The sequence below is a fragment of the Pelmatolapia mariae genome, linkage group LG7, assembly GCF_036321145.2.
Source record: "Pelmatolapia mariae isolate MD_Pm_ZW linkage group LG7, Pm_UMD_F_2, whole genome shotgun sequence".
Lineage (NCBI taxonomy): Eukaryota > Metazoa > Chordata > Actinopteri > Cichliformes > Cichlidae > Pelmatolapia > Pelmatolapia mariae.
The window spans coordinates 52,985,042-53,011,246 of NC_086233.1; the positions used below are offsets into that span (position 1 = coordinate 52,985,042).

General features: G+C 40.5%; 2 protein-coding genes across 4 annotated transcripts; one reads left to right on the forward strand and one right to left on the reverse strand.

Annotated features, from left to right (window-relative positions):
- The first annotated feature begins 2,264 nt into the window (after positions 1–2,264).
- Positions 2,265–18,256, forward strand: idh2 (isocitrate dehydrogenase (NADP(+)) 2). The gene is made up of 11 exons (XM_063479693.1): positions 2,265–2,467; positions 7,394–7,485; positions 10,322–10,487; positions 12,314–12,474; positions 12,567–12,710; positions 15,031–15,167; positions 15,388–15,539; positions 15,655–15,767; positions 15,978–16,075; positions 16,162–16,254; positions 17,851–18,256. The coding sequence occupies exons 1-11, from the start codon at positions 2,350–2,352 to the stop codon at positions 17,933–17,935; spliced, it is 1,359 nt and encodes a 452-aa protein (XP_063335763.1). The 5' UTR covers positions 2,265–2,349; the 3' UTR covers positions 17,936–18,256.
- Positions 18,257–18,335: 79 nt separating this feature from the next.
- Positions 18,336–25,276, reverse strand: znf710a (zinc finger protein 710a). 3 transcript variants are annotated; one of them, XM_063481129.1, is made up of 5 exons: positions 25,229–25,276; positions 21,722–23,218; positions 20,758–20,949; positions 20,489–20,663; positions 18,336–20,085 (listed from the first exon to the last, which is right to left on the reverse strand). In XM_063481129.1, the coding sequence occupies exons 1-5, from the start codon at positions 25,271–25,273 to the stop codon at positions 19,916–19,918; spliced, it is 2,079 nt and encodes a 692-aa protein (XP_063337199.1). In that variant the 5' UTR covers positions 25,274–25,276; the 3' UTR covers positions 18,336–19,915. The 3 variants fall into 3 exon arrangements, with proteins under 3 accessions (XP_063337199.1, XP_063337197.1, XP_063337198.1); XM_063481127.1 differs by having other exon boundaries at positions 21,692–23,218; XM_063481128.1 differs by lacking the exon at positions 25,229–25,276 and adding an exon at positions 23,331–23,423 and having other exon boundaries at positions 21,692–23,218.
- Between the last annotated feature and the right edge of the window lie 929 nt (positions 25,277–26,205).

Genomic DNA, 26,205 nt, shown 5'->3' on the forward strand with positions numbered 1-26,205 from the left:
CCTAAAAAAAAAATAAAAAGACGCTGGAAAGCTGGTCTTTGATAAACCCATTCCTGGGACATTTGAGACTTCCCTGGTGAAGGCACAATCTCCTCGACACACTAACAGCTGCAGGAGAGAGAAATCATGTAAATGTATTTGCTCGGGTGAAAATCACCCAGCGATAGTGTTCTAGGGTTAAAGCAAGTCTGCATTTCCATTTCAGCTTTATTTAGGTATCATCAACTCATAAAATATGCAAGGTCAAGGTATGCTGGGCTCAAGACCTAATATGTGCAGTTATTATGCAGTAAAGCACAGCTGGTATGCAATAAAGCACTCGTGATTTAGGCTTAATAAACAGACAAATCTATTATCTACAAGGAATACTCATAAATCGTCCAGCAGATGTCGCTGTAGGCTCATCGACGCTCTCTTGGTGTATTTTTACGCGATTCTAGCGGATGAGCCACATACATCACATTAGACCTTAAACTAGGCCTATATTTCATTTCTGTTTTAGTCACAGTTGCCAGTCAAGCACAACAAGACGTGTTTTGAAGCTATATAAAACACCTAAGAATCACATGATATCCCAAACTCCTATGAGCACATTAAGAACTGTCTGTGCTGTTGAGTGAGCAGACAAAAGAGGAAACCCACCAGAAGCACCGAGATGACAGTAATAACAGCATCAGCCTACACTATCAGATCTCAATTAAAGCCTAATCAGAGCTGCAGTGGAGCAACTGACTCTGGAATAAAATTTTACTGTGTCAGATCAATAAGGCGTGCTTTCTCTGAACTTTAAAGCATAACACAATGAGTCTAGACAGGGACTATCTAGAGAGATTTGGCCTTGTAGTTCTTGTGACATCTGAGAGTGAATGTTTTCACTGTGGAGAGCTGCGGAGTGTCTGTGAATCGGGGAAGCACAGGCCACAAAGTACATGTGAAAACCTAGAGGTGTTCTGAAGTGGCTGTATAAAGTGAGAGGATTATCTAACAGCCACCTGACTGCAGTGACCATGTTCTTTATTACAGCCTCTCATTGAATATGCAGGTCAAAGTTTTGTATTTCAGGGATGACTGAATGACATTCTTATTGCATTGACCTTCTCGACAATGTTATTACACACAGTTTAAGCCATGCTGTTTGGGTAAATACATTATTGTTAAGGCTTTAGAGGTTTTTTTCAACCAGCGGAGGCCTGCTATAATCTGAAGAGCACTTTAGAGGTGACCTGGCTGTCTCTTTTACTGGCTCACTACTAAGCCTGTCATGTGACTCCTCTGCAGACCTATCTCCGAGTATGGTAACCTTCCCCTGCTAAAATTAGAGGGCCCTCTGCTGAGACATTGTGGAATGTGTCTTTCCTGTACCCATCCTGGAGACAAATCAGGACCTTAATAAATTTTCACAATGACTGTGTTTTTACCTTGTGTCATGACTGCTAAATTACCAATGATTTGTGATGAAAATTGTCAAATAGAAAATATCAAAGATAAATCTGTCAGGATTGAGTTAGTTTAAAGCATTATATATCTCAGTCATTGCGATTTGTGTTAATGGTGTAGTACTTTTGCCTTAAAACCAAGCAGATTTATTCAGATTTATTTATTAGGACATAACATTGTTGCTGATTATTTCAGTGGGTTTCCTCTAATATGAAGATATGATCAAGCATGTATTCTACATAATAAATTACAGGCCTGCATCAGCTAGATCTTAATGAATATTGGGTGACTGTAAATGCGCAGATCTTCAGAAATTAAATTAATATATTTAGAAAACAAACAGGTAATATTTCTACATTGAGCATTAGATTGGAACTATTTTGTAACAACTGTAAAAACTTTTAAACTCCGCATTAAGCTTTGAGTAAATGAGCCTGATGACTTTGTTTGGGTTATTGTGGTTTGTACAGAAAAGAAAGCCGCATAAACTCAATATTTATCTGGGCATAACAATTGATCGCGGTCGATGATGTTTCGGGGAATTGTATGGACCTCAAAATGTATGTGCCAGATGTCAAATTGTCCGTAATTGTAAAGTATTTTATTCATCAACCTCTAAGGTTGCAGGCTGTGACCTTTGTGTGGATTACCCCGTAGTTCACCTTGATTCGGTCGGGGTTATCCGGTCTCTATAACGAGCCTCTGTGGTGTTTAACCGCCGTTTTGTTGCGGTCCCTCCTCTGTGTATGTGTGACTCTGACGTAGCACTCAGCGTGTCCCGCCGGGGAGGGGGAGAAGGGCGGTGCTGCTGCTGCTGACTATATTGCAGCGAGCCGTGGAGCGTTTGCCCCCCTCTTTAGCTCTGTGTTTCGTCGAGTGTTCACCGCAAAGTGTTTTCGGTCCCGGGAAGACATGGCTGGATACTTGAAAGTCCTCAGCTCCCTTTCGAGATCTGCTGGAGCTGCTTTTTCCAGAAACCCGGCGGTGCTTGCGCCGGCTGCAAATTGTCAGACTTTGCAACAAAGAAACTGTAAGTGGAGAGATAGCCGGTTCATCCTGAGCATCATTATGTTGACCGTTAACTGCAGCTTGACCTAGCCTGGTGTTAACGTGGCCTCTTAAAAAAAACATGTAGCTCTGGTTGCATTTAGGTGAGCTAATGCAATGTCAGCGTACATAGAAAAAGCCGACATCAGGTTAGCCGGCTATTCTTACGGAGCTAACGTAGCCGTGCTAGCTGACTTGCGTGTGCTGCTAGCCAAGTAGGATGCGGTTAATACCTTTAATGGTTTCCTGAGCGCAGGGCACCGGTACTTTAAATGCCCACGACCGTTAAATGGCCGTTAACATGTTTGAGTAAACAGATGCTGTTTAATGATAAAAAGGTAAACGTCGAAAAAAGATGAGTGCAGCCTCAGTGAGACGACCCGTCTTTGTCTTCCTCCATTCAAACTTTGAGGAACCGTGGAGGACAATGTAAAGATATGCGGACTCGAATGAATTAAAACGTTCGCAACCTAAAGTCTCACAAAAAACGGAAAAACCCTGCCAGGTTTACATGCCTTCTACTCTGACCTAGAATATAAGGTTCATGATAAAAGTGGCGGTGCAGTGCAAAAGCTGGCAGTTGATGAATTAAGCGAATCTTCCGTTTTTAGCTGTGTTTGCGGATTTATTTTTTTTCCAAAACTGCTAATCTCTGAGGTGGATAATAAAATAACCACGAGAGGAACCCGGTTAAATTCTGTTGTCCAAACAGATGAGCTGCCCCTCAGCCGTGAGATCGTCAGTGCAGGAATGACTTGGGGGAAACTTTTCCCAAGGTCAGTTACCGCATACGAGTCTCCGCTATGGAGAGCAATGGCTGCCGCCGCTGTTGCCGTATGGCGCTCTCTGTCCTACATTACGCTTCTCATCTGGGTTGCATCCAGGCTGCTGCTCATAAAGACCACATCTCACCCTGCTATTTAGACTGTAAAACACTGTGCGGCTTGTTACTTTTATGTTCCCTCTAAATGTTAACAAACAAGACTCTAAAAATAAATAAAAAGGGAGATCAGGCTGAATGGATTTGTGTTTTTGCGATTCGGAGAGGAATCCTGTTTTATGACGTGCGCTCTGCAGCCATCCCAGATTAAATGCGGCTGAAATTATAAGCTATAAACGGAAGTGCTGTGAATTCATGTCTCCCTTAAAAGAACAAAAACGCACTAGCATGACCAGCTACCGTTCATAAAACAGTGGGTCAGCTGAAGGACGCTGTGGCTCAGATCCGATTGAATCACCGGCATGGTGGTTAGGGATCATACCCCAGGACTGTTTGTTACAGCAACGCCTCTAAACGCTCTTTATCACGAGGATTCTTATAAAGTGATCGCATGATTTGATAACACTTCCACAGTGTGATAGAATCGTGTTTCACTTTTCCGAGGTGTAAAACCTGCGTGCCACACTAAAAGTGGAAGATTGACAGTGTTGATTGGTTTCTTTTGTTCCAGCCGCAAGTTGCATTGTGGTTTAGTAGCACCTCATTGCTGGTATGCACTTTTTAAAAAATTTAACAGCTCTTGTAAAGCTGACCCAACATGTCGTTAAACTTGATTTGAATTTCACAATCCCGTGTAATGCTGCTTTATTTGTAAGCTTCAAAGCTTTTGCATTGACCACTGTTTACTATCGTGATAGTGAATGAAAAGTTCATTACCCGAGCCTCGCACTCATGCCTGCAGCCAGCCTGCAGCTTAGCTTTAGCTGTTTGCTTACCTCGTAAATGCCTTTTCCAAGTATAGGATTAAAACTTGATGTGGGCTAAGGCTTGTCCTACTGTGTTGAAAGTTAACCAGGCGGGACACCTAATCAATGCTTATTCTGTTCATCTCCTTAAGACACACATCATTTTGGACTGTCCTTGACTGCTTGACTGTAATTTCCACAAGGCACCTCACAGTTCAATTTAAAATTAGTACACTGTGCTAAAAATGAAGGGTATTTAAAAGCTCTAAATACTCCAGTCCCACACTGCAGGCTAGGTGAGGTCATTAGTCTTATTGTTTCCCTCTTTTCCATTATTGAATGTCTTCTGGTTCAAAGTCACAGTTTAAAGATTTTTTTTATCACCTGTAAACAAATTTTTCTCCAACTGATTGGCTTAAGGTGACATTCAAGGCAATAAAAATTCTTTGTCCTTCAAGAAAGATAAATAATTTCAAAAAAAGTCTTCACAATGGAAATGTATCAGAAATTTTTTGAAAACACTGAGCCTTCTCAAGTGCATTTTTAGCATTAAAAAAGCCTTTGTGTGCTTATTTTGGATCGACAGAAGAGCCAAGTCATTGTGCAAGTTTTCAAATTATTATCTCGGTTGCATATTTCTCCAAACACCTGCCTTTGACTTTAGCGACAAGTGGTCGAACAAATCCTGCAGATCTGTCCCCGATGCATGCGCGAGTGATGTGGCATGCAGGCCCACATGACTGTGCTTCAGCTCGCCCTTCAGCCTCCAGTTTGTTGATACGTTCATAAGTTACATAACCTGCTCAGCTCTCTCCTGGGCTCCCTTCCCTCCGCATTGTGAGAGTAAAGTCCTGATATTGCAGTTTTAGGTTGAACGAGTCAGAAATGATGCCTGACAGTAGTTAATGTGTTAACGAAACAATGCTGGAAGAGTCTGTATTCTTCCAAAAGCAGATAGAGGAGGACAAAGTCTGTTATGGAATTGATTTTTAAAAAAAATCAAATCTTGATTTGCTTATAAAATGTGAGAAAATGGTTAAATTATTTGCAATTTCCTAACATCAACCATTAAGACATCATATTACTTGACTGTACCCTCTGTCTCTTGCAAAGAAAAGCAGCTCTTCCTCATATACAGCATATAGTTTTCCCCATTTTTCTGAAAGAATCACTTAAGTGATTTATTGCAATAGCTTGTTTATTTTGCCAGCAGACTGTTTCAGCTCAAATTGCCGTAAAAGTAATTTCCAGCGTGCAGTTTTCAAACAGAACTTGGAAATCCATAAAAAGCTTTTCTGTTCGTTTTAGCATCGCTGCCAGCTTATTGTTGGGAAGTAACCGAAGTCATATTGATGGATTTGTTTTAAAATAAAACTGCTGACAAGTCATCATCGTAGTTGATTATGTGCCATTATGTGCCAAAATTGAACATATTTCCTTCTTCAATTTCCAATAGGTTAAGTATTGTGTGATACAGTTGTGTGTCAGAGCCAAAAGAACAACAAGTTAGCAGAACATGATCACTTTTTCACCATTCTGTTACAGATATTGCATTTTTTTCTGTCTGTGTAATATGCTATCCTATAAACATAGTTGTAACATAACATAAAGCCACAACTGTTCTTCCTTAGGGGTCATTTTCAGTGCACGGTCGCCATGTTTCTGTAGTCAGCAGGGTGCGGAGGATAAGAGCAGAGGCTGTTTTGACAGGTGCTACAGTGGCTTCAAAATCCCAGCTACATCAGATGTCTTCAGTCTCAGACTAATGCTTGAGTTTTAAATGGATATAATATCTTCCACTCTTAAAAATGTTGGCTGTACCCTTTTTCCATAGGACACCTTGTGTTTACTTGAATTACTCTTAGGGCAGTGGGGGAGCACAAGCTTGGCTTGGGAAATTTGAGTCACTTGATCCTCTGCACCTCCCCCCTGTAATTTCCTATTCACTGAAATGTTCCCGCTGGCAGGACTCGCACACTGAGTAGGCTGACAGGAGATATGATTAAACATACTAATCCATATCAGTCCTAGTGGACAGAAAAGAAGTAAAGAGACAGTCTTAAAAAGTCAGTTTAAAAATAAAGCACTTTGTTTTCTAATGAGGTTTGATGGTTTTAAAACCTACAAACAAATTATTATTTTTACCTGTAAGAACATATGCATTTCTCAAAATAAAGAAAGGTTTTAGAGTAAACCAATACTTGCTGTAATCAATAATATTTGGTCTTCTATTGAAGTGGTGGTTCTCCAAAATGGCTATTTACTGTTTGGTCAGTTGGCTATTCATGCTAGCTACAAACAAGGACGTGGTAAGAAGTATTGAGTGGAGCGGTAGTGATTAGTTCATAGAAAATAAAATGTCCACATTTTTCAGTAATTTTGTTTTATTTACATAGCCCCAAATCACAGTAGTCGCCCTAAGGTGCTTTATATCGTAATGTAATGACTCTACAATAATGCGAGAAAACTCCCAAGAATCAATTGACCCCCTTTGAGCAAGCACTTGACAACAGTGGGAAGGAAAAACTCCCCTTTAAGAGGAAGAAACCTCCAGCAGAACCAGGCTCCTGGATGACCTCCTATACAATCTTTATATATTATCTATATAGCAAACTAAACATTAAACTAAAAAATCTAATCGATCCAAAAGATATATTGAACCATATTCTCTAGTTTAAAATAAACAGTTTAGATTCACATGCAAAGTTTTTCTGTAATTTTTCTTATCCGGTGTGCCAGAAATTGCCAGTTACATTTTTAACTTTAAAAAAAAAACTGTTCCTTTTTGTGGTTCACTTGGCCCAGTTTAGAAGGGAGTTGGTTTTAGAGTCAGTATAAATCTGGAGCCATGAATTTTTAGAAATAACCTTCAATATAACATACCAAATAAGCACAAATGAGAGATGTCGTCCTTCCAGATCCAGGGACTCTCTTCATGCATGTTGTGGATGGAAATTTGAGCTGTGATTGATGCAAGGAGTCTGCTCTTGTGGATGCAAAATAGAAACAGCCTTGGGTCCAAATTGATTTCAGCTTTTTGTAGCTTTTAAACACATTTCAGATTAAACATTAAATTGTTAAATGTTGGTCTGACCAGACGGGTTTTCATCCTCTTGAGTATAATTCATTTCCTTTTCTTTTTTCCCCTTAATCAATGCATTTCTTCTATGATTGGCATGCAGCAGTCTCATGTTTTTTGTACTTCACGTTTTATTTTTGACAGATGCCGACAAACGCATCAAAGTGGCGAATCCAGTGGTGGAGATGGACGGAGACGAGATGACCAGGATCATCTGGGAGTTCATTAAAGAGAAGGTGATAAAGTGGCATCCAAGGTTGAAGGGGGAATACTGTGAGCCCACGCTGCCTGACTGGCAGGCTGGCAGGTGGCTGTGTGGGAAGTGTTATGCAGAGGATTATGTATGTATGTGTGTTGGGGAGGGGCTTTGGTAATTCAGTGGCTAATTTTCTCCAGAGAGAGCAGATGTTGTTGGCTCAGGAAGAAAACGCAGAATAGCATGAGGTTCAATTATTGAATGTTTTTGACAGCTGATGAGCAGTTTTGTCTTGTTAACAATCAGTGATCCCAAGGTACATTTTATGGGTTTTTTAGGTACTCTCAAAGGGAAAATGTGACATTTAATTATTCCCTAAAGTCATGCAAATTAAAACTCAGGTCTTTGTGATACAGGCTAGGGGATCTTTAAAATGCTGGTGAAAAAATATCTTCGGGGCAGAACATTTCTGGCTGTTTGCACAACGCTCGCTTGCTTGTCAAGTTGTCTTTTAAGATTTTGATGGGGTGCTGAATATGACAGTTAATTGGCTGTTTGGTCCAATCAAAGCCAATTTTATTCATAGATTCTAAAAGATTTCACATACTTGCAGAAATATCTATCTGGATTGCAAAACCAGGGTTACTGCTACTCAGTTTTACTGCATTTGTGTAGCCAAACTGATGGGTAGTTGCTCATGTGAATGGCAATGCTTGCAAGCAAACCTTGTCTCACCATGCCATACATGCATGCAGTCAGCCACACCAAACCCACCTTCACCAACAGTACCCCAGGTTGTTAATTGTAGTTGATGTTAGCTACAGGAATGGTTTACCTGACATTTGATTCAAGTTATGAGATATATATTAATGCCATTAAATATTGTTTATCTTGTTAAGCTAACCAGAATGTCACTGTTTTTTTTGCTGCTGTCGCTGAAAGATAACTACAGCAGCCCTGAAGCTAATGACTCAAAGATTGATGTTTGTCAGCACACATTGGCTAATTTGCCCTCACCTTTGCTCTGACAATATCATTAACCTCCAACACAGCAGCACAAACGACCTGTCCAGGTTTAAAGTGAATTTAACTGTATGCATCTCTGCACACTGTCATCCTAGTCGCAGTGTGAGAAGACTCACTGCAGTGAGTGCTGAATATGGATTACAGTTTCCCACAACTTGCAGTTTGTCCGCATATATTTATGTTTTTATGAAAGGTGCTCTAAATACCCATGGCTAGAAATTGATGGAAATTTTATAGGATTGTGCTTTAGTTCTCTGGCATGTCCACGATTGGCTGGTGTGTTGTAACAGTGTTTTGCCCTCTGGATCCATGTGCTGATCCTATGACAGAAAACTGTTGTTGGTTCAGTGTGTAAAATATCGCCACTAGAAATCTGAATTCTGTCTTCTTCAATTCAAATGCATAATCCTAGCTATGGTAGGACAAACAACTCTGTCTACACTTTAACTATAGGGAGTGGAGCTTGGCAGTCCGGTGTTTACGTCGGCTGTCAATATGCCAGGTGTCTGCGTTTATTTACTCTGGAGGAGGCTGTAAAACCTTGTGATAGGAGCCCGTTATATGATGATGGTTGCTTCCACTTACTGGCTCCCAAGCCTATCTTTTTTTTTTTTTTTAAATGGGTTCATTCTAAGATTCTAAGAATCTTTTCTGTTAAATAACCTGTTAAGCCAGGCCAGGCCAGGCCAACCTGGATGATTTCCACGTTAAATATGTTCTTAAGGCTGCCTGATAGTTTGCTGATTTCATTCTGATCACTTTATTAATATAGCAAACAGGGCTATGTTTGTACAGCAGTTTTCACTATCTAGAGAAAACACACACACCCTGGAACATAATCATTTCAATTAGGGGTGGGGAATTGATACAGCATGATATTGCTTTTTTGTGACAATATTGTATCGCTACAGGGGCACCAGATTGATATTTCATACTTGATAAGATTTATATTTTATTGACTAAATTAAAATACTCTGGCAAGACTACAAAACAAGCGGGCTCATCTCATGCAGCACCACCCTGACACAATGTTAGCTGACCAAACTTGCATTAAATTGGCTCAACTGAAAACCCATCCAACACTGGGCACGCTTTCCTTGACAAAGCTACCTTCTAAATCAGTGCAATGGCTCAGTCACATGAGCAAACTCCTTGCTTCTATAAAAAATAAATAAATTGGTGGCTGCCTGGTGATTTACTGGTGAATAGTTATTTACAGTTAATTGCAGTTTTCACTGTATTAGCTGTATATTTACAATTAGCTGCTGTATTACCAGAAACCTGACCCCATTCGGTTATAGATTGATGGCAGACTGACTCTTTCTTATGGCATTTTGCAGGTTTTAGTGACAGTGTTGGTGTGCTTGATGATCTCATTTTGCAGGAAAAAAATAACTGATATAATCTTATTGGATAAAACTGATACTGACAATGTTTAACTTTGATATGTTGTTGCAATACTTTGTGATTTTTAACATTTCACAATATTTGACATATTGCAAAATGTTAAACATTACTATCATATTGTGAGTGAAGTATTGCGATATTGTATTGTGGAGTACCTCGTGATTCCCACCTCTAACTTCTATTTGCTTTTAGTGGTCTGAAAATTTTGAAGTCTTGAACACCTAATGCATCATTTTACAGTACAGTACACTAATACAGTATCGTTATAACAGTATCTGTTATGCATCAGTGTTTACAAGCAGGAAGTGAGATCTTTTGTGACACATTTGCAAGACTGCATTTCTGTTCAGACATTATTCTGTCCGTACCTGGTTTTGCTGTGCATTATTGGTGCCAATTTTTTTTTCCTTTTAATTAATTAATTTTAATTTTTGATTGTTTAGCTCATCCTGACAAATGTTGATGTTGAGCTGAAGTACTTCGACCTGGGTCTGCCATACCGTGACCAGACTGATGACCAGGTCACCATCGACTCCGCCCTGGCTACCAAGAAGTACAGCGTGGCGGTTAAGTGTGCCACCATCACACCTGACGAAGCCAGAGTTGAAGGTCTTTACCGAATCTTTAATCGCGAATTATTAATTTCTAGTTTCAGAGCACTTTAGACTTAAGATTTTCATTCTCTCACAGTGATTGCTACATTAGTTCCGCATATTTTTGAATACAGCGCTGTAGGGCTGCAACTCAAGATTATTTTGTAGTCGATTAATCTGCCAATTTTTCTTTGATTAGTCAACAATTGTTTGTTGTAGTAATAATGTTTTTAACATCACTCAATAGGACTCAGAATAAAAATGAAATAAATAAAAAATATCAAGTAATATTATTAAATAGTAGTATTTGTGCTAGTAGTATTTAAAAAAAAACAAAAAACAATGTGATAGTAGGAAAGCAAAGTTGGCTGAGGTCTAAGTTCAAATAAAGCTTCAAATGAAATCAAAAAGATTTTTTTCCCAGTCAAAAAAAAAGTTTACAGATGGTTCAGTTCATGAATTCATGATTGCAGTGGACATGCTCTGGAGTGAAGCTTGCTCTTATCTTTGAGAATATGTTATCAGCTGTTCATAACAATGCTAAAGATGCTCTCTGTCATGACTTCAGCCATTTGAGAGGCACATGAGCATCTTTACAGCACAAACTCATCTGTATGCCTTAATACTAGTAAAACAGAACAAAGCAGAATTACTAATCACAAATTTGGTTCTATGTCATAGTTTCTTAGATGGTGTTGTGTTCAATGACAATCAAAAAGTTTAAGTAATTAAATAATAAATGACTAAGTAAATAATTAATTATTGATATGCTCCAACCCACAGATTAACAATCTAACATTAGTGGAAGAGGTTTAGTACTCGGAATAAACCCTAATATAACGCGGGTGGGGGACTAGAAGACAGTGTAGATACTCCTATTTAATGGTTTACTCATTTCACTCATTAGCTAACAAAACTGAAATGGTGTTTGCTTAGCAAGCATCATCCTGAGAAGTTTCCGACAGGTAAGCTAATATAAGCATTACTGAACAAACATTAAAATAAGGTATCAATGCAACGCACTAACTTAACACCCTAAAACTGATCCATTCAGTGTTAATGTAACAGCTCTAGGGTGCCAGCGCGCTAAATGCTCGTGCACTGCAGTTGTGCTGTCGTGGAGGAAAGCTAAACTTTGCACTTTATTTGTTTTCTGTGAAATGCTTTCACATTCAAAAAAAATTAAAAAAAAAATCTCAATTTCCATTTTCTTCTGTCCCTGTTTTTTGCCGTTCCACTACATTCTCCTTCGTTAGTATCGAGTGCAGTCTTGGCAGACGATATAGGTGATATTGCCCCCATAGCTTCCTGTGTACAAAAACACATTTACGTGGTATTAGTGTATAATGCGTTGAAAATACAATTCCGCGTCGATGACTTTTTAAAGTGGCAATTTTGGGCTTAGTAGATATAGATTAAAAGCAGTGTGAATGGGCACACGTTGTTTAATAAGGCGCGTTAAGTGATTAATTTTAAAGCTGTTGAATTATTAAAACCTTCCTTTGACAGGAGGCAGATTGCTTTGAAAAAAAAAAAAAAGCCTTCACAGACTAAAATGTCAAGCATCTCCTGTTTCACTTTGTATACCTGTATGCCTTTTAGAGGATTAAAAAAATTAAAAAGAAAAATCATCCCCTACAGGATGGCTACAAATTTAGTTAAATTGTTTATTAATGCACTGTTTTCCACAAGTACCCTTTGTAAAAAGGTAGCAGCAGGTGTTTTCCCCATATGAATGCAGCTATGATCTTGTAAACTGCAAAGCTAAATAGGTGTTCACCAACACTGCACATGCGTGAATGATTGACTTGCCTATAATTTTTGTTTGTTTTTTATATAAAGAGTTTGGCCTGAAGAAGATGTGGAAGAGTCCCAACGGCACCATCAGGAACATCCTGGGCGGCACAGTCTTCCGTGAGCCAATCATCTGCAAGAACATTCCCCGGCTTGTTCCTGGCTGGACACAGCCCATCACCATTGGCAGACACGCCTTCGGTGATCAGGTGGGGCTTGATTTTGTTTATTTGTTTTTCCCACATTTTGAGCCAGAAGTACTAAATATCTTTCTGTCTAACTTTCTGTGTTTCTTCTACAGTACAGAGCAACAGACTTTGTTGTCGACCAGCCCGGCAAATTCAAGATAATCTTCTCACCTGCTGATGGCAGCTCAAACAAGGAATGGGAGGTCTTTGACTTCCCTGCGGGTGGCTGTGGAATGGGCATGTACAACACAGATGAGGTTAGCAGATACTTCTACTTAAAGGAAAATGCAGATTTTGGTTGTTTTTGTTGTTTAAATTCTTAGAAAATCACAACAAAACTGTAGTCGGCCTGTCGGTACGAGCCCACATTTGTTTCTACTCATGTGTGTTTGTTGAGGGCTGTTTTCCACTGGCTAATATTTACAGTAGTGGTACCCTGTTGTGTGTTTAAGAAATTCACAATAAACAACAGTTCCCGCATTTATCTTGAAAAATGACCCAGCCGACTCGTGCCAGTGTGGCTAAATAATCAACAACAACAAACAACTTTAACAGATTAAGTGTCCATAACTAGTGACAAAAGAGAAAAGCTTCTTCATGTGAGTAAGATCTTGGTCTTAATGAATTCCTGCCTGTTAATGAAACATTGCTGTTGATGGCCAGGGGCTACCAAACGTTGTTCCCTGAGATTTTCTATAAACAGTACAGTTTGACTGAGCAGGAAATTTAAATTGGAGCTATAAAATATTAGATTTATGTGGCAAAATAAAATGTCATATTATGCTCTTTTAGTTAGCAAAATGTACTGCTTATGGCAATATTTTTTTTATATTTTGGGCGACCAATTGCAATCTTACACATGGGTTCAGGCAGAAATGTATAAATACCAGCAGGGTGAGTGAAGTTGTGACAGAACTAGGAAGGTCCAAACTGAAGAAGGACAAAGGAAAGAGCTTGTTCCTAGAAAAAGGCCTCTGTTACATGAATGTGGTTTTGAACATTCTTGCACGGACCTGGAAACTGTATTTTTGTGAATTATACAGCACATCAGTCTCCACAATGGGCTTAAACACCATAAACTTCTAACGCCTACGTGAGAACCACGGGGACATGCTAAGAAAGAGTAGAACCATCAAATGTTCAAAATATTAGAAATACTGCTACACCATAAACTTTAAAATACAATGTTTACATTTGGTGTTATAAAGCAATATTATATTTTCGGCCTGTAAAGTGTTTTATATTACTGAAATGTTTACCATAATATTTTTACATTCTTAAACATTTGCCCAGAAGTTCTAAAAGGAACATATAAAACATATACATGTAAATGAGAACCTTTAATTATTTTTAAGAATATAATATAAAAGGTAAACAATGTAAATACATGGAAATTTTCATATAGTGAAAAGAACAGCTGATGGTATTTCAAATTGGGGGTCGGCAATATAACCTCAACCTAACCTAATGTCACTAGATTTCAGGAAAATGTCTAATAGCAATATTTCTAATGATACAGAGAAAAAATACAGAACAACGTTTGATTGGTTCTTGAAATTAAGCATTGTAGGCTTAAATGAACAGCATTTTCAATGAGCTACTGTCACTGATGACACACTACCTAATTTGAAGTGCGACTCTTTAAACAAGCAGCATTATAGTACCATGTTAGTGACACAAGTCAAATATAAACACACGAGTAGCAGAAGTAGTGTTTTTCCCTGAAAAATGTAAGCAGTAGTGTGAGATGCCTGCTTAACGCATCGGTTAAACAACAACTGCAGTAAGTTGATCGAGTTGAAATGAGTTACTCCTTACTGATCATATTGGGGTTTTTTCCCCTCAAGTAGTGAAACACGTTTGTAAAATATGCAAGAGAGCGTTCCCCCTGAAGGTGGCATCGCTACTATTTCAACAAAGTACTGTACTTTGTTAAAGTAGCGCCTTTTAGGTGCACAGTTGCTACTGGAGGCTAACACGTGGCTCTCGCATGTCAGATCTGCTTGGGCTTGACTGGTTATGCAATAATATCGCAATATGACATTTTTATTGGACGTAAAAATTTATACCAGCATTATCGTGGATGATATCTTAGAACACGGGTCTATTTAGAGTGGCGTGTAAGCAAATACGAGCACAGGTCTGGGTTTTAAACTTTGCTTGCTCTTTGGTGTGGGCTTCAAATATTGTTTTTCATTGGTTTCTTAAAAAGTAGAAGAATGTGTATAAAATTTGGTATTGCAACATCCAGATGGTGTTAGAAGATTTGCTTAATTCTGCGCCATAGTTATTGAACATCTGGGTTGTGTGTATTGTCCTCATATTGTCTGAACTCTCAAAGAAGCTGCTATTGAGTTGTAAAATGCACACCGCAGTCTCTACAGCCCTCTATCCTCGTTTCAACTCTCTTTGCTACTGTTTTGTTTGCCTTCATCAGCACGGGTCTGTTTGATTTTACAACATCAGAGGTCATCGCAGATGACTTTCAACTTGATAAGGGGAAGGTTGTTAGCCCCTGTTCAACTGATAAAGCCTTCAGCAGTCATGAACTGTTTGTTTCTTTATTCCCTTCATCAGTCTATTACAGGCTTTGCACACAGCTGCTTCCAGTACGCTATTGCCAAGAAGTGGCCCCTGTACATGAGCACAAAGAACACCATTCTTAAAGCCTACGACGGCAGATTTAAAGACATCTTCCAGGATATCTTTGAAAAGTGAGTGTCTTCTAGCTTTCTGCTTATGTGTGCACATTTATCAATGACCCATTTGTCCAGTGTCATTTGCAAAATTATTGTTAATATCAACAAATGCATTTAATTTAAGCTCAAATATATATAATTAGTATTTGGTGCAACTTTTATAACCATTTTATCACTTTAATGTTCTTTTTAAGAAAAAGAAAAAAACAATCTTATTGTGTTGTGTCTTCTGCAGGAATTACAAGCCAGAGTTTGACAAACTGAAGATCTGGTATGAGCACAGGCTTATCGACGATATGGTCGCCCAAGTGCTGAAGTCTTCCGGAGCCTTTGTGTGGGCTTGCAAGAACTATGACGGAGACGTTCAGTCCGACATCCTTGCGCAGGGTGAGATATTCGGAAAACATCACTGTTATAAAACACTGAAACCTGCAAGCATATGAGGTGCGTGCCAGTTTTTGGGTAGTTGCACTAAAAGAAGATGGTGTGTTTCCTGTTTTAGGCTTTGGCTCTCTGGGACTCATGACATCAGTTCTTATCTGTCCTGATGGCAAGACTATTGAGGCTGAGGCAGCCCACGGCACTGTGACCAGGCACTATCGTGAACACCAGAAGGTTAGTAACCACCAGCCCTGTGGGGTCTGTGTGAGTAAATCTCAAGTTTCTGCTTGCATACGGTGTCATCTATAGAGCTATACTGCCATCTTGTGGTGAAGAATGTAATGACAAGTATCTGCAGATGCTCAAATCCTTTAAATATTTGATACTGCAGTTGATATGTTTAGTAGTTTTTAATGCACACAGTGTCTCCATCTCTGCTTTCAGGGTAGGCCAACCAGCACTAACCCCATTGCCAGCATCTTTGCCTGGACCCGAGGCCTGGAGCACAGAGGGAAACTTGATGGCAACCCTGACCTCATAAAGTAAGAGAGGTTTAATATTTCAGGAAACTTACTCATGCTAATGTGAAATGTGGCCTTTTTTAATAAATGTCTGCATTTTTCCGCAGGTTCGCCCAGACACTGGAGCAGGTGTGTGTTGCGACTGTAGAGAGTGGTACTATGACCAAGGACCTGGCAGGTTGCATCCACGGCCTGTCAAAGTAAGTTTATTTCCCTGCTGACACCTTAGTTTGCAGTGTAGTTGCAGACTTACTGAAATCACAGTGTGTGTGTGTGTGTGTGTGTGTATGTATGTGTGTGTATATATATATATATATATATATATATATATATATATATATATATATATATATATATATATATATATATATATATATATATATATATATATATATATATATATATATATATATATACTCAATAATCATTTTGCTGCTAGAGTTCTGCTTTGCTTCAGAACACTGCAAATATTAAGCAATATATTTGAACATTACCACGTTCACTGCAGAACACATTTAATTGATAAATCATTTTAAACTCAACCAATCTAATCAACTAGTTTTACTTTAACCTTGTGACATTAAGGGTTTACTGCTTAACCTTTACATTTATTATGTAACAAGGGAATAGGGTTGAAGGAAGTCTTGATTACCCTAACAAATAGTTGATCAACAAAAGTAATCTGTAGCCATTTTTTTTATTTTGTTAAATCAAAAATGCCAAACATGTATCATCTTCAGCATCTAAGGACTTGCTGCTTTTTATTTTTATTATTGCATCAAACAATTTGAAGATATCATCTTGAGCTTTGAGAACTAGTGGCATCCATTTTTCACCGCTGGATGACATTTTTATAAAACACACAAATTTTCACAGGAGAATTTGCAGATTCATCAGTCATACAAAAAGTCATCAGTTGCTGCATTGATTTTGAAGGATGCTTCCATTCAGGCCTTGGTGCATCTTTATGTTTTGGGACATTAAGCCTATGATGGCAGCCAGAAAATGAATAAGGTTTGACGCTATGGCTTTAATCTTTAATTATTGATAATCGTGTGGATTTAACCTCAAGTTAAACCCAAGACAGCATTTAATCTTTGCCCTGATTCTGACCTGCACTTTATGTAAACTTGTCCTCATCTTCTGGAATATTTGAGAGGTTTTAGGCCTCTGCCAGTTTTCATTACTATATATTTTTCAGCAACTCATTTAAAAAGAAAAACACAATTTAAATTTGACTTTCAAGGTTGACAAAAAGCAAGATTTATTTATTTTTTCTCAGATGGCTTTTAAAGTCAATCAAGGGAATATTAAGTGTGTTTTAATTGAGTGAACATTTCTGATTTGTAATGAACAAAATAAACTGCACATGTAACGCAGGATTTTCCAAGTGCATCTGCTTAAGAATGATTTATGTCGAGCTTGTAAAATGTTTACTCAAGAATTCTGTAGCCTTACCATCTAGTTCCTCCACGCTTCTGTGCACATTTAGTGTATATACTTATCTGTTTGTTGCATTGACTCATTTGTTTGCTTGAAGGCATTGCGGTTTTCTCATCTGCCGCTGAATGAATGCTTCATATAATACACTGTTGTCTAAAAGCCACATGCAAAATGAAATGGGCACAACCTTGTAGTACTCAGTTGTAGTCTGTTTAATCATGATATGTAAAATGATTATTTTAATAATCCCTGTGTAACTAACCAGCAGCATTATCTTGTTTGTGCTGCTTGCATGTTTTTACGCTCTTGTTTTTCTGTTGAATTTTCTGATGTGCCGCATCCTGTCTTTTCAGTGTCAAGCTGAACGAGCATTACGTCAATACTACAGACTTCCTCGACGCCATCAAGACAAATCTGGATAAGGCCCTCGGAAAGTGAAGGACTTGAAAGAATATGATAAGCACGAAGATGGCAATGTCACTCTTCTGTTTTTGTACCTCATTTTTAACTTAAAGGTCAATAAATCCACTTGCAATTTAATCAGAAGGAGAAAAAAAAGTACTGTCTATAGGATTACGTAGTTCTATTAGGTTTTTAAATCGTTGAGAATTGTCCTTCAAACCTCATGCCTCCCTTACTGTCTGTCCCATTACTTGCAGGGTTTTATTTTTGTAATGTGAAGTATTCAGTACTATGTAATGCCTTGGGCAAGACTGAAGCCTGTGTCACACACATTTGCCAATAAATCTTTTAAACCACTGTTTGTGTTTTGCATCTGTACAAACGAGAGCTCTGCCACTTTAAAGGTAAATAAATTTATTATCTTACAGTATTGCCTGGTACACAACATTGTACATACAACTCTATCAACATTATCTCCACACTAATGTCTAATACAGAAAGCCATTTAAGATGAGCGTCTTTCTTGTGTCATCACAAAAAAAAGTGATGGAGTGAACACAGCAGCTGAAAAACTCAAAAATGGGCTTTCTTCTTCTTTTAAATGCACTATATCAACATTGCAAATGGATACCTTATTCCCAGGTTACAAGTTTGAAAAGCTAAACACTGGAGAAACTGAATATATTGAGCATTTCCAAATCATTTTGCACAAGGTCCGTGGCCCTGTCACATGTTGGGAGGTTGTCGTTCATCACTCGAGACCAGTGTACAGCATGATGGATGGCATGCTCTTGTAGACACACTAGGGCACTTAATATTTCTGTCCGAGTTTTTTGGGAGGACAATTCTTGTTGAGATTCATCCATTTAAAAAAACAAAAAAACACACAACTGCAATACAAATGCGGGGCTTGCTTTTGAAAAATGCTGCAGTCCTGTGAAGGCTTGGATCAGGGAAAACGGTGAGGTTTTGCTGAAAGAGATGCTGCACCACAGTCTGTTCTCTGTGGTAATCTTTTGAAAAGATCTACAGATGGGTGGGAGGGAAACCTGAATGTAATTTCTGGAGGTCTGTGATTGGACCCCTAGAAATTCAATGTCCCAGCTCAACACAGCAGCAAGGAAAGGAATCCAATGGCGCCAGTAGCTCTGAGATTTTGATCTAATTCTTTGGTAAAAGGGATCCAACCATTTTTTTAAAAAGTGTTTTTCTTCACGTTTTTATTAGCATCTTAAAACATTCCACATAAACAGTTACATTCATAGACTAGAGATCAATACAGGGTGACGCTTGTTAATGCAGTAATGTAAAAAGTAGACACAGTGGTCCTCAGTGCAACGCACTGATTGCAGTACCAGCCAGCGTACTAGAGGGCTGATACATTCTGTACAGTAATATACAACAAAACACAGATTGCAAATCCAGTGGCATTTTCAGTCGTTTTGCAGTTTGTCACAGTTTAAATCAAAGTAAATCATCAAGTTCTGCAACTTTATTAGCTTTGGCAAGTGAAATGAACAGCAACACCTGTTTCCTTCTTTAACCCATGAGCTGACCACAGAGAGGGGGACCGGGATTGTCTGAATGAGGACGTGCAGTGAGACGTCAACATATGCACCTATGCTTGTAGCTAAGCTTGTGCTTTTCAAATTGGGCTCAGATGATGTTTAACTGTTGTTAAAAAACTCACAACATATACAAATGTGTGTAGATATATATATATTTTTTAAATCCTTTGCTCCTATTTTAGGCTGTCCATTTCCTTCAAATATATTTATCTGTAATTATTTTTAAATGTTTTAGAGATGAAAAATATGTAATTAGATTAAAAAAGTATATATTTTTTTAGATTCCAGTGCATACTGATGTGCAGTTTTGCTAGGCTTCTTCATGTCCTTGAAGAGGAGCCCAAGCACTTTGCCTTTAACAGCAAAAAAACAAAATAAAACAAAACAAAAAGCAATCCTATTTTCGTTAGGTCACACCTATATTCAATTTTGGGTCATTTTTAATAATTCACGCAGTGTTGAAGCGTCCGGCGCCCTTTCCGAAGGTGCTGTAATACTCCATTTGAGAGAGTTTAGAGATGTCAGGCGTGTTGGTGTTGTTGGCCCGGTTTTCTCGCTCACTGAATTCAAAGCTCTCCTCTTCGTAGTCCTCCTGGCCTTCTGTCTCTTGGGGGGGCTCTGAAGAAGGGACAAAGGAGGATACAAATATAATTCTAGTTTCACCACATACACACACACGCGGAGCTCTTCCTAAAGACATATGGCCACATTTAGGACAGCCTGTAGATTGCCCCTCCTCGGTATCAGTCTCCACTGATAGAGACAGGCATGTCTAATCCAGGCACTGCTATATTTACTGAGCACACGAGGAGAGAGTGACAGAAACATCAAAATGCTCGAATACTAGATTATAGTACATGCTGAGTCAAAGTGCATTAGGGACAGACTGAGTGACAGTAATGCGACATGAAGCTCACCCCAAACAGTCCCACTGGGAAATTTGCCACACATCACCCCATCAACAAATTCAAATAGCGTCTGTTTTAATTCAGAGTTTAATTAAGGTCACCAAGCCACTCACCGTGTCCATCTATCGTGGCGTCCATGATGCCGTGTTTGACTTTCATGTGTCGACTCAGGTTGCCCTTCAGGTTGAACTTGCTGGTGCAGTAAGGGCACTTGAAGGGCTTGCTGCCAGCGTGGAGATGCATGTGGCCAAGGAGGTTGTACATTCTGTTAAACGACTTCCCGCATACCTGAAAGACACGAGTACAACAGTGAGTATCGCTCCCTGCTTCATCCCAGCGAGACCCAGGTGATTTCGCGAAAGGCGCCACTTGCTTCCCCCACCTTGCATTTGAAAGGCTTCACCGGCAGGTGGACAATCATATGCGTTTTCAGGGTCTGCTTCTGGACAAAGGTCTTGAAGCAGACATGGCACTGGAAGGGCCTCACGCTGGCGTGGATCAACATGTGTCTCTTCAGGTTGGCAGACAGGGTGAATTCTCTGGCACAGACATCACACTTGAATTCTTTCATGCCCTGGGGACACAAAAAAAGTGTTTGCGTCCTTTTAATTAATTTGGCTTAAATATATGGTCGGGTGGAAAATAAATAATGAGTCACAGAGAGAAAAAAAATCACAAGGCGCTCACATGTGTGCCTGTTTGCTGCAATTGAGCATTTGTATTCTGGCTTTTTGATCCTACTCGTGTAGATTATATTTCTCCCCACCCCCACTTGTTGAGTGACAAAGATGAAAAACCCTGGCAATGGGAAGAATAAACTAAAAGTTTTTTACCATGTTTTTGACTTTTATTTTAATATTCAACAAAGCGTGTTTTATGAATAGAAGGGTTTTTTTTTATTTAGTCTAAAGTAGACTATACAATGAAATGGAGAGAAAGACTAGAGTGATTCATCTGACACAAAGGGAAGTAGCTTTGCGAATGACACACGACACAAAACACATGCAAGTGGGGGGTTGAGACGCATACAAAAACTCAAGGTCTTTGAAGGCTATGTTTACAAAGCAACTGGTTTTGGAGAAAAGGATGTGATGCCATATACCCCATTTTTCCATGAGAATTCATACTGCAGACTCTTATTGAAAGAGTCCAAAACACTTCCCTTTTAACTCATAAATCTCTTTTGTGCTCATGTTGATAATCACATTTTTCTGCTTTTAAATAGTGATGTGTTGCTGCATGAAGCTAGCATACTCCTGAGTGTTATTTTGAACTCATCAACTGGTAGACGAATGCACATCATTGGGTTTCAGTACCTTAAGTGGGAGGGCGTGCGCTGCCAGTACCTTGTGAGTGAGAGCGTGCTGTCGGAGGTGGTGGATCTGGACGAACTCCATGCCGCACTCGGGGCAAACGTAAGGCCGCACGTTCTGGTGCTTCATCAAGTGGTTCTGCAGCTGGCTGCGGTAGGCGAAGGACTTGTTGCACTCTGTGCACTGGTACGTCGTGGGTCCCTGATGGCTGGTCAGGTGACGCTTCAGGTGCGCATAGGTTGGAAACTCGAGGCCGCACTGAGTGCAGACATGGCACTGGCCGTTCTCGTGTTTGTTCTCGTGGGTCCTCAGTTCACTGGGGTAGGCAAAGCCACGGCCACAGAAGCGACAGCTGTAGGGTTTCACGTCTGAATGTTGCAGCATGTGCCTCTTCAGGTGGCTCGTCTGCGTGAAGGCCTTCTCACAGACGGTACACTTGTGCGGTCGAGTTCCCTGGTGCGTGAGCAGGTGAGTCTGGAGGTGACTTGGCTGCTTGAAAAGCTTTCCGCAGTGTATACATTCATGAGGCTTAATTCCATTGTGGCCCAAGATATGTGTTACCAGGTTGTATTTGGATGTGTATGACTTCTCGCACATGCGGCACTTCCAGCGCTTCAAGCCCTCGCCTACGTCTACGCAGTAAGACTCATCGATCTGCACGTTGATGTCCAGTCGGTCAATCTGCATTCGTCTTGCGAGACCCTCTGGGTCTGACCACAGCATGGCTTGGTTGTTCTCCTCATACTCTGTTGGCATTGCCATATCTGCAGACTCATAGGCCACCTCACTGGAATCATAATAACGATTCTCCACAGGACTGCTTGTTTCTCCGGTGGTCTTAAGGTTCAGTGCCTCCTCTTCTTCTTCTTCTTCCTCTACTACTAACTCTTCTTCTTTCCTCACTCTTTCCCTACCAGAGCTTTCATCTTGTTCAGCCTCTGGCTGTCCATCTGTTTGTGGCCTGGATGTGTCTCTCACACATGAAGGACAGTTTCCACAGGCTTGCTCCTCTTTCAGAGTACCTTGCTGGATGACTGGATCATCTGACTTGCCAGGACTACCCCTGCTGTTCATGTGAATACACGAAGGAGGGGTATCAGAGTCAAGTCTTTCACCTTTAACCTGAGGCTGTGGACTGGGTACATTGTGCGGATGACCCTCTAATTCCCCATCAATCCTGGGCCTCTTGGTTCTCCCACGGGGCCCGGGCCGTCTTCTCTCACTGCAGTGGGGCTGCGGCTCTGGCTCCCCAGCAGGCTCAGCCAGGTAGTCCCCATTGGCCCCTATCAGCTGGTCAGCATACTCATACTCCACTGACTCTGGTGGTGGAGGGGGGCATTCTCTGGGCTCCCCTGTGTAAAAGCCATTAGGAGCAATAGTCGCCCCAAATATTTCATTCTGGGAGATGAGGCCAAGAACGGCAGCCTGAGCCAGAGATAGCACGACCACAGGCTCCGTCTGTGTGCCCACATCCACTTGGCCCTCAGTCATCTTTGGGTATGTCCGCACCAAGCGGCCACTCTCCTCCTCCTGGAAGAAAACACACACACACACACAGACATACACCATAAGTCAAAATGAACTAGAGGCAAAACTGCATCTGTGTCTCTGTGTGCTTTCTATTATTCCGTTGTTACAAAACCTGTTGCACAATTTCTCCTCGCATATTCTCGCTTCCTCATTTGCAATCTATCAGGTCAAAGGCGCCTATTTTTCAACGCAACCATACAATTTAGCCTTTAAGGTTCAGCATGTCAGACTGACCCCAGCAGCTATAGAGTCTTCCTTAGCTGGGAATTAGGGGAGAGTATTAAGAGAAGGATTCAGTGCTACTCCGTGAAAGCTGCGTTCGGACTACGCCTTGTGTCTTTGCTCTGAATCCAGAGAACATTAGATTGAGGAGATAAGACAGATCTGTGTTAGCACCCGGCTTCCTTCCTTGACAGGCTTTAGAATAACAAAGAACACAACAAGGGATGCAGGTCCAGCCAGGATGTTGACTTCCGTGGACTGTCCTCAGCACTTCCTGTGGGGTCCTGGGACAGCCTTGCTGACCAAAGTTAGCTCATCACTGGAGCTATCTCTGCCATTCATAAAGGTGAAAAGTATCTCAACTCTATACTAAGAGATCCCACCGTAGCCAACTTTATTATGCCTGCCACACTGGGCTTCTTTAACAAGATGATATATGCCGGCAGCCAGTCTCATATCCATAACAGACATTCGATTGAGCTTAGAGCTCATTCTGTATTCCAGACCAATGCATAAGACTCGCTAACTTAATTGTATGGTTCGGATGTGTTTCAGACCCACACGCGCATGTTTATCCTGCCGCCTGTAAAAGCAGAACAGTGAAACTATGGGGAAGAAATTGTGGTATGACCAGAATTGGCCCTCTGTGGTAAAAGAGAAGCGGGTATTGCGTGCCACTAGTTTCAGGTTATTTCTCAGCATGGCTCCGACGAGTAGGAAAATGTATAGTGAGAAGCTGACCCCTGGTTTCTTTGCAGACAGCACTCTAGCCTTCACACTGCCATATAAATAAGAGCTGCTTCCTTTCCTGACACAATACTGAGAGAAAAGAAAAGAGTGGATGGAGAAAGGAAGAGGAGATAGAGAGCAGGAATAAAGGTGTATGTGTGAGTGTGTGTGTGTTGGGAGAGGGGAGTAGACCTGGATGCCCTGATAACCACGTCATTTATAATTACTGCTTTTAAAGTAGTCAGACAGAGACAGACTGTGTGTTTGTGAGAAAGAAAAGGAAAGAGACTGGGTGTGTATTTGAAAGCGTGTGTGTGTGTGAGAGAGAGAGAGAGAAAAGAGGGAGGGAGGTATGAAGAGAAGGAGAAAGAGCTGTGGGCGGGGGAGGAGTGGAGGGAGGGAGACAGAGAGAGAAATGAGATGGAGGGGCTGAAAGATAAAGAAAGAGGGGAGGGGAGGGAGGGGAGGGTAACGAGAGATTGAGTGAGCATGTGAGAGGAGGGAAGAGAGAAAGGAAAAGGATAGGGAGGGGGTGTGTGCGAGGGGGGAGCCGGAGAAAGACAGAAAGACAGAGTGAGTGAGTGAGAGAGAAAGAGGGGAAGGAGGAGGAGGAGGAGAGGGGGGGGGGGGGGAGCTGTAGAGAGAAGAAAAAGCACAGCAAAATGAAAGGCTGACAAAATGAAAGAGAAAAAGACAAATGACAAGTAGACAGAGAAGGTAGGGTAATAATTGCAAGAGTCCGTACTTTCACATTTAAAGTTGCAACTGAAAGACACCTAAGGACAAACAGTCAGAGCAGAAGGAGAAGCTTGCAGCACAGAGATAGAAACACAACTATTATTATGATTTTTTTTTAAAAAAGAAGTATGTTCCTACTGCAGCACTCATGTGAATGTGGAGGGGGAAAAGTAATCTTGCTTCCCCTCAAAACACACAAAGACGGACAAGAGTGCAAACAGCTCACTAACAAACTGCAAAACAAGTAATCGCCACCTCCTCCTCCCCCCGCCACCCCTCTCCCCTCTAAAATCTTCCCCTATCTTTCGGTTACAAACTCACCACATTGTTCCTTGAGTGATGTTTAAGGTGTTTCAGGGATCTCATCCTTCAGGAGAAATGAGTGGAGTAAAAAAATCCACCTCCTATTTATATCTGTGGGAGAGTGGGGCGGTCCCACGGCTCATCCTCCTCCTACTGTTGCTGTTATCAGAACTGACTGTGCCTGCCCCCCCCTCACTTCCAACAGCCCTCCACCCCACACACACACACATGCACATAACACACACACACAGCATCACCCCATTTCTTTCTCTTCCTCCCACCCTCTCCTTCCCATCTCACTTCTCTTTCTCTCCTCTTTTCTCTTACAAACACACACACACACACACACACATCTTATCTCCCTTTCTCACTACGTACAATTCAGCATGACCCTTCAACACACATTTCTGTTTAAGGCACCCAGAGACACGGGCTCTATCGTTTCTTGATCACACTTCATACTTTGCATTTCCTTCTTTCTTTTTTTTTTTTTTTATGAGTATGTGCTCAAGCGCACAAACAATTATAAAATCTAATCAGCAGTTCCTCTCTGTGCATGCACACAGATATACGTGGAAAAACACACACAGAGACATGTTTATAGATGCGCGCGTGTGTATGCGTGTGTAAACGTGCACAGATAGAGGCATGTGCACACTTTCACAGCAACACACAAACCACTCAGAGACACTATGGGTGGAGGTGTGTCTGTCAGTGGCAAAACAGTCAGACAGATAATGTCTGAGAAATGTTCAAATTTGTAACTTTCCAGAGAATGTGTAGTTTGCTGCCGTTGTTTCTAGATTCAAACTAATTAACTATTGAGACAGCCTGAAGTATACTGTCTGAGAAATTCAGAAACAAAAAAAAGAGTGACAAAAGAAAAGAGAAAGAAAAGGAGAGAAAAAACATTAAGGAGAGAAAGAGGGAGGGAGACAGACGTGGGGGAGAAAGAATAAGGAAGAAAGAAGCAGAGGGAGGGGGAGTGAAGCTGG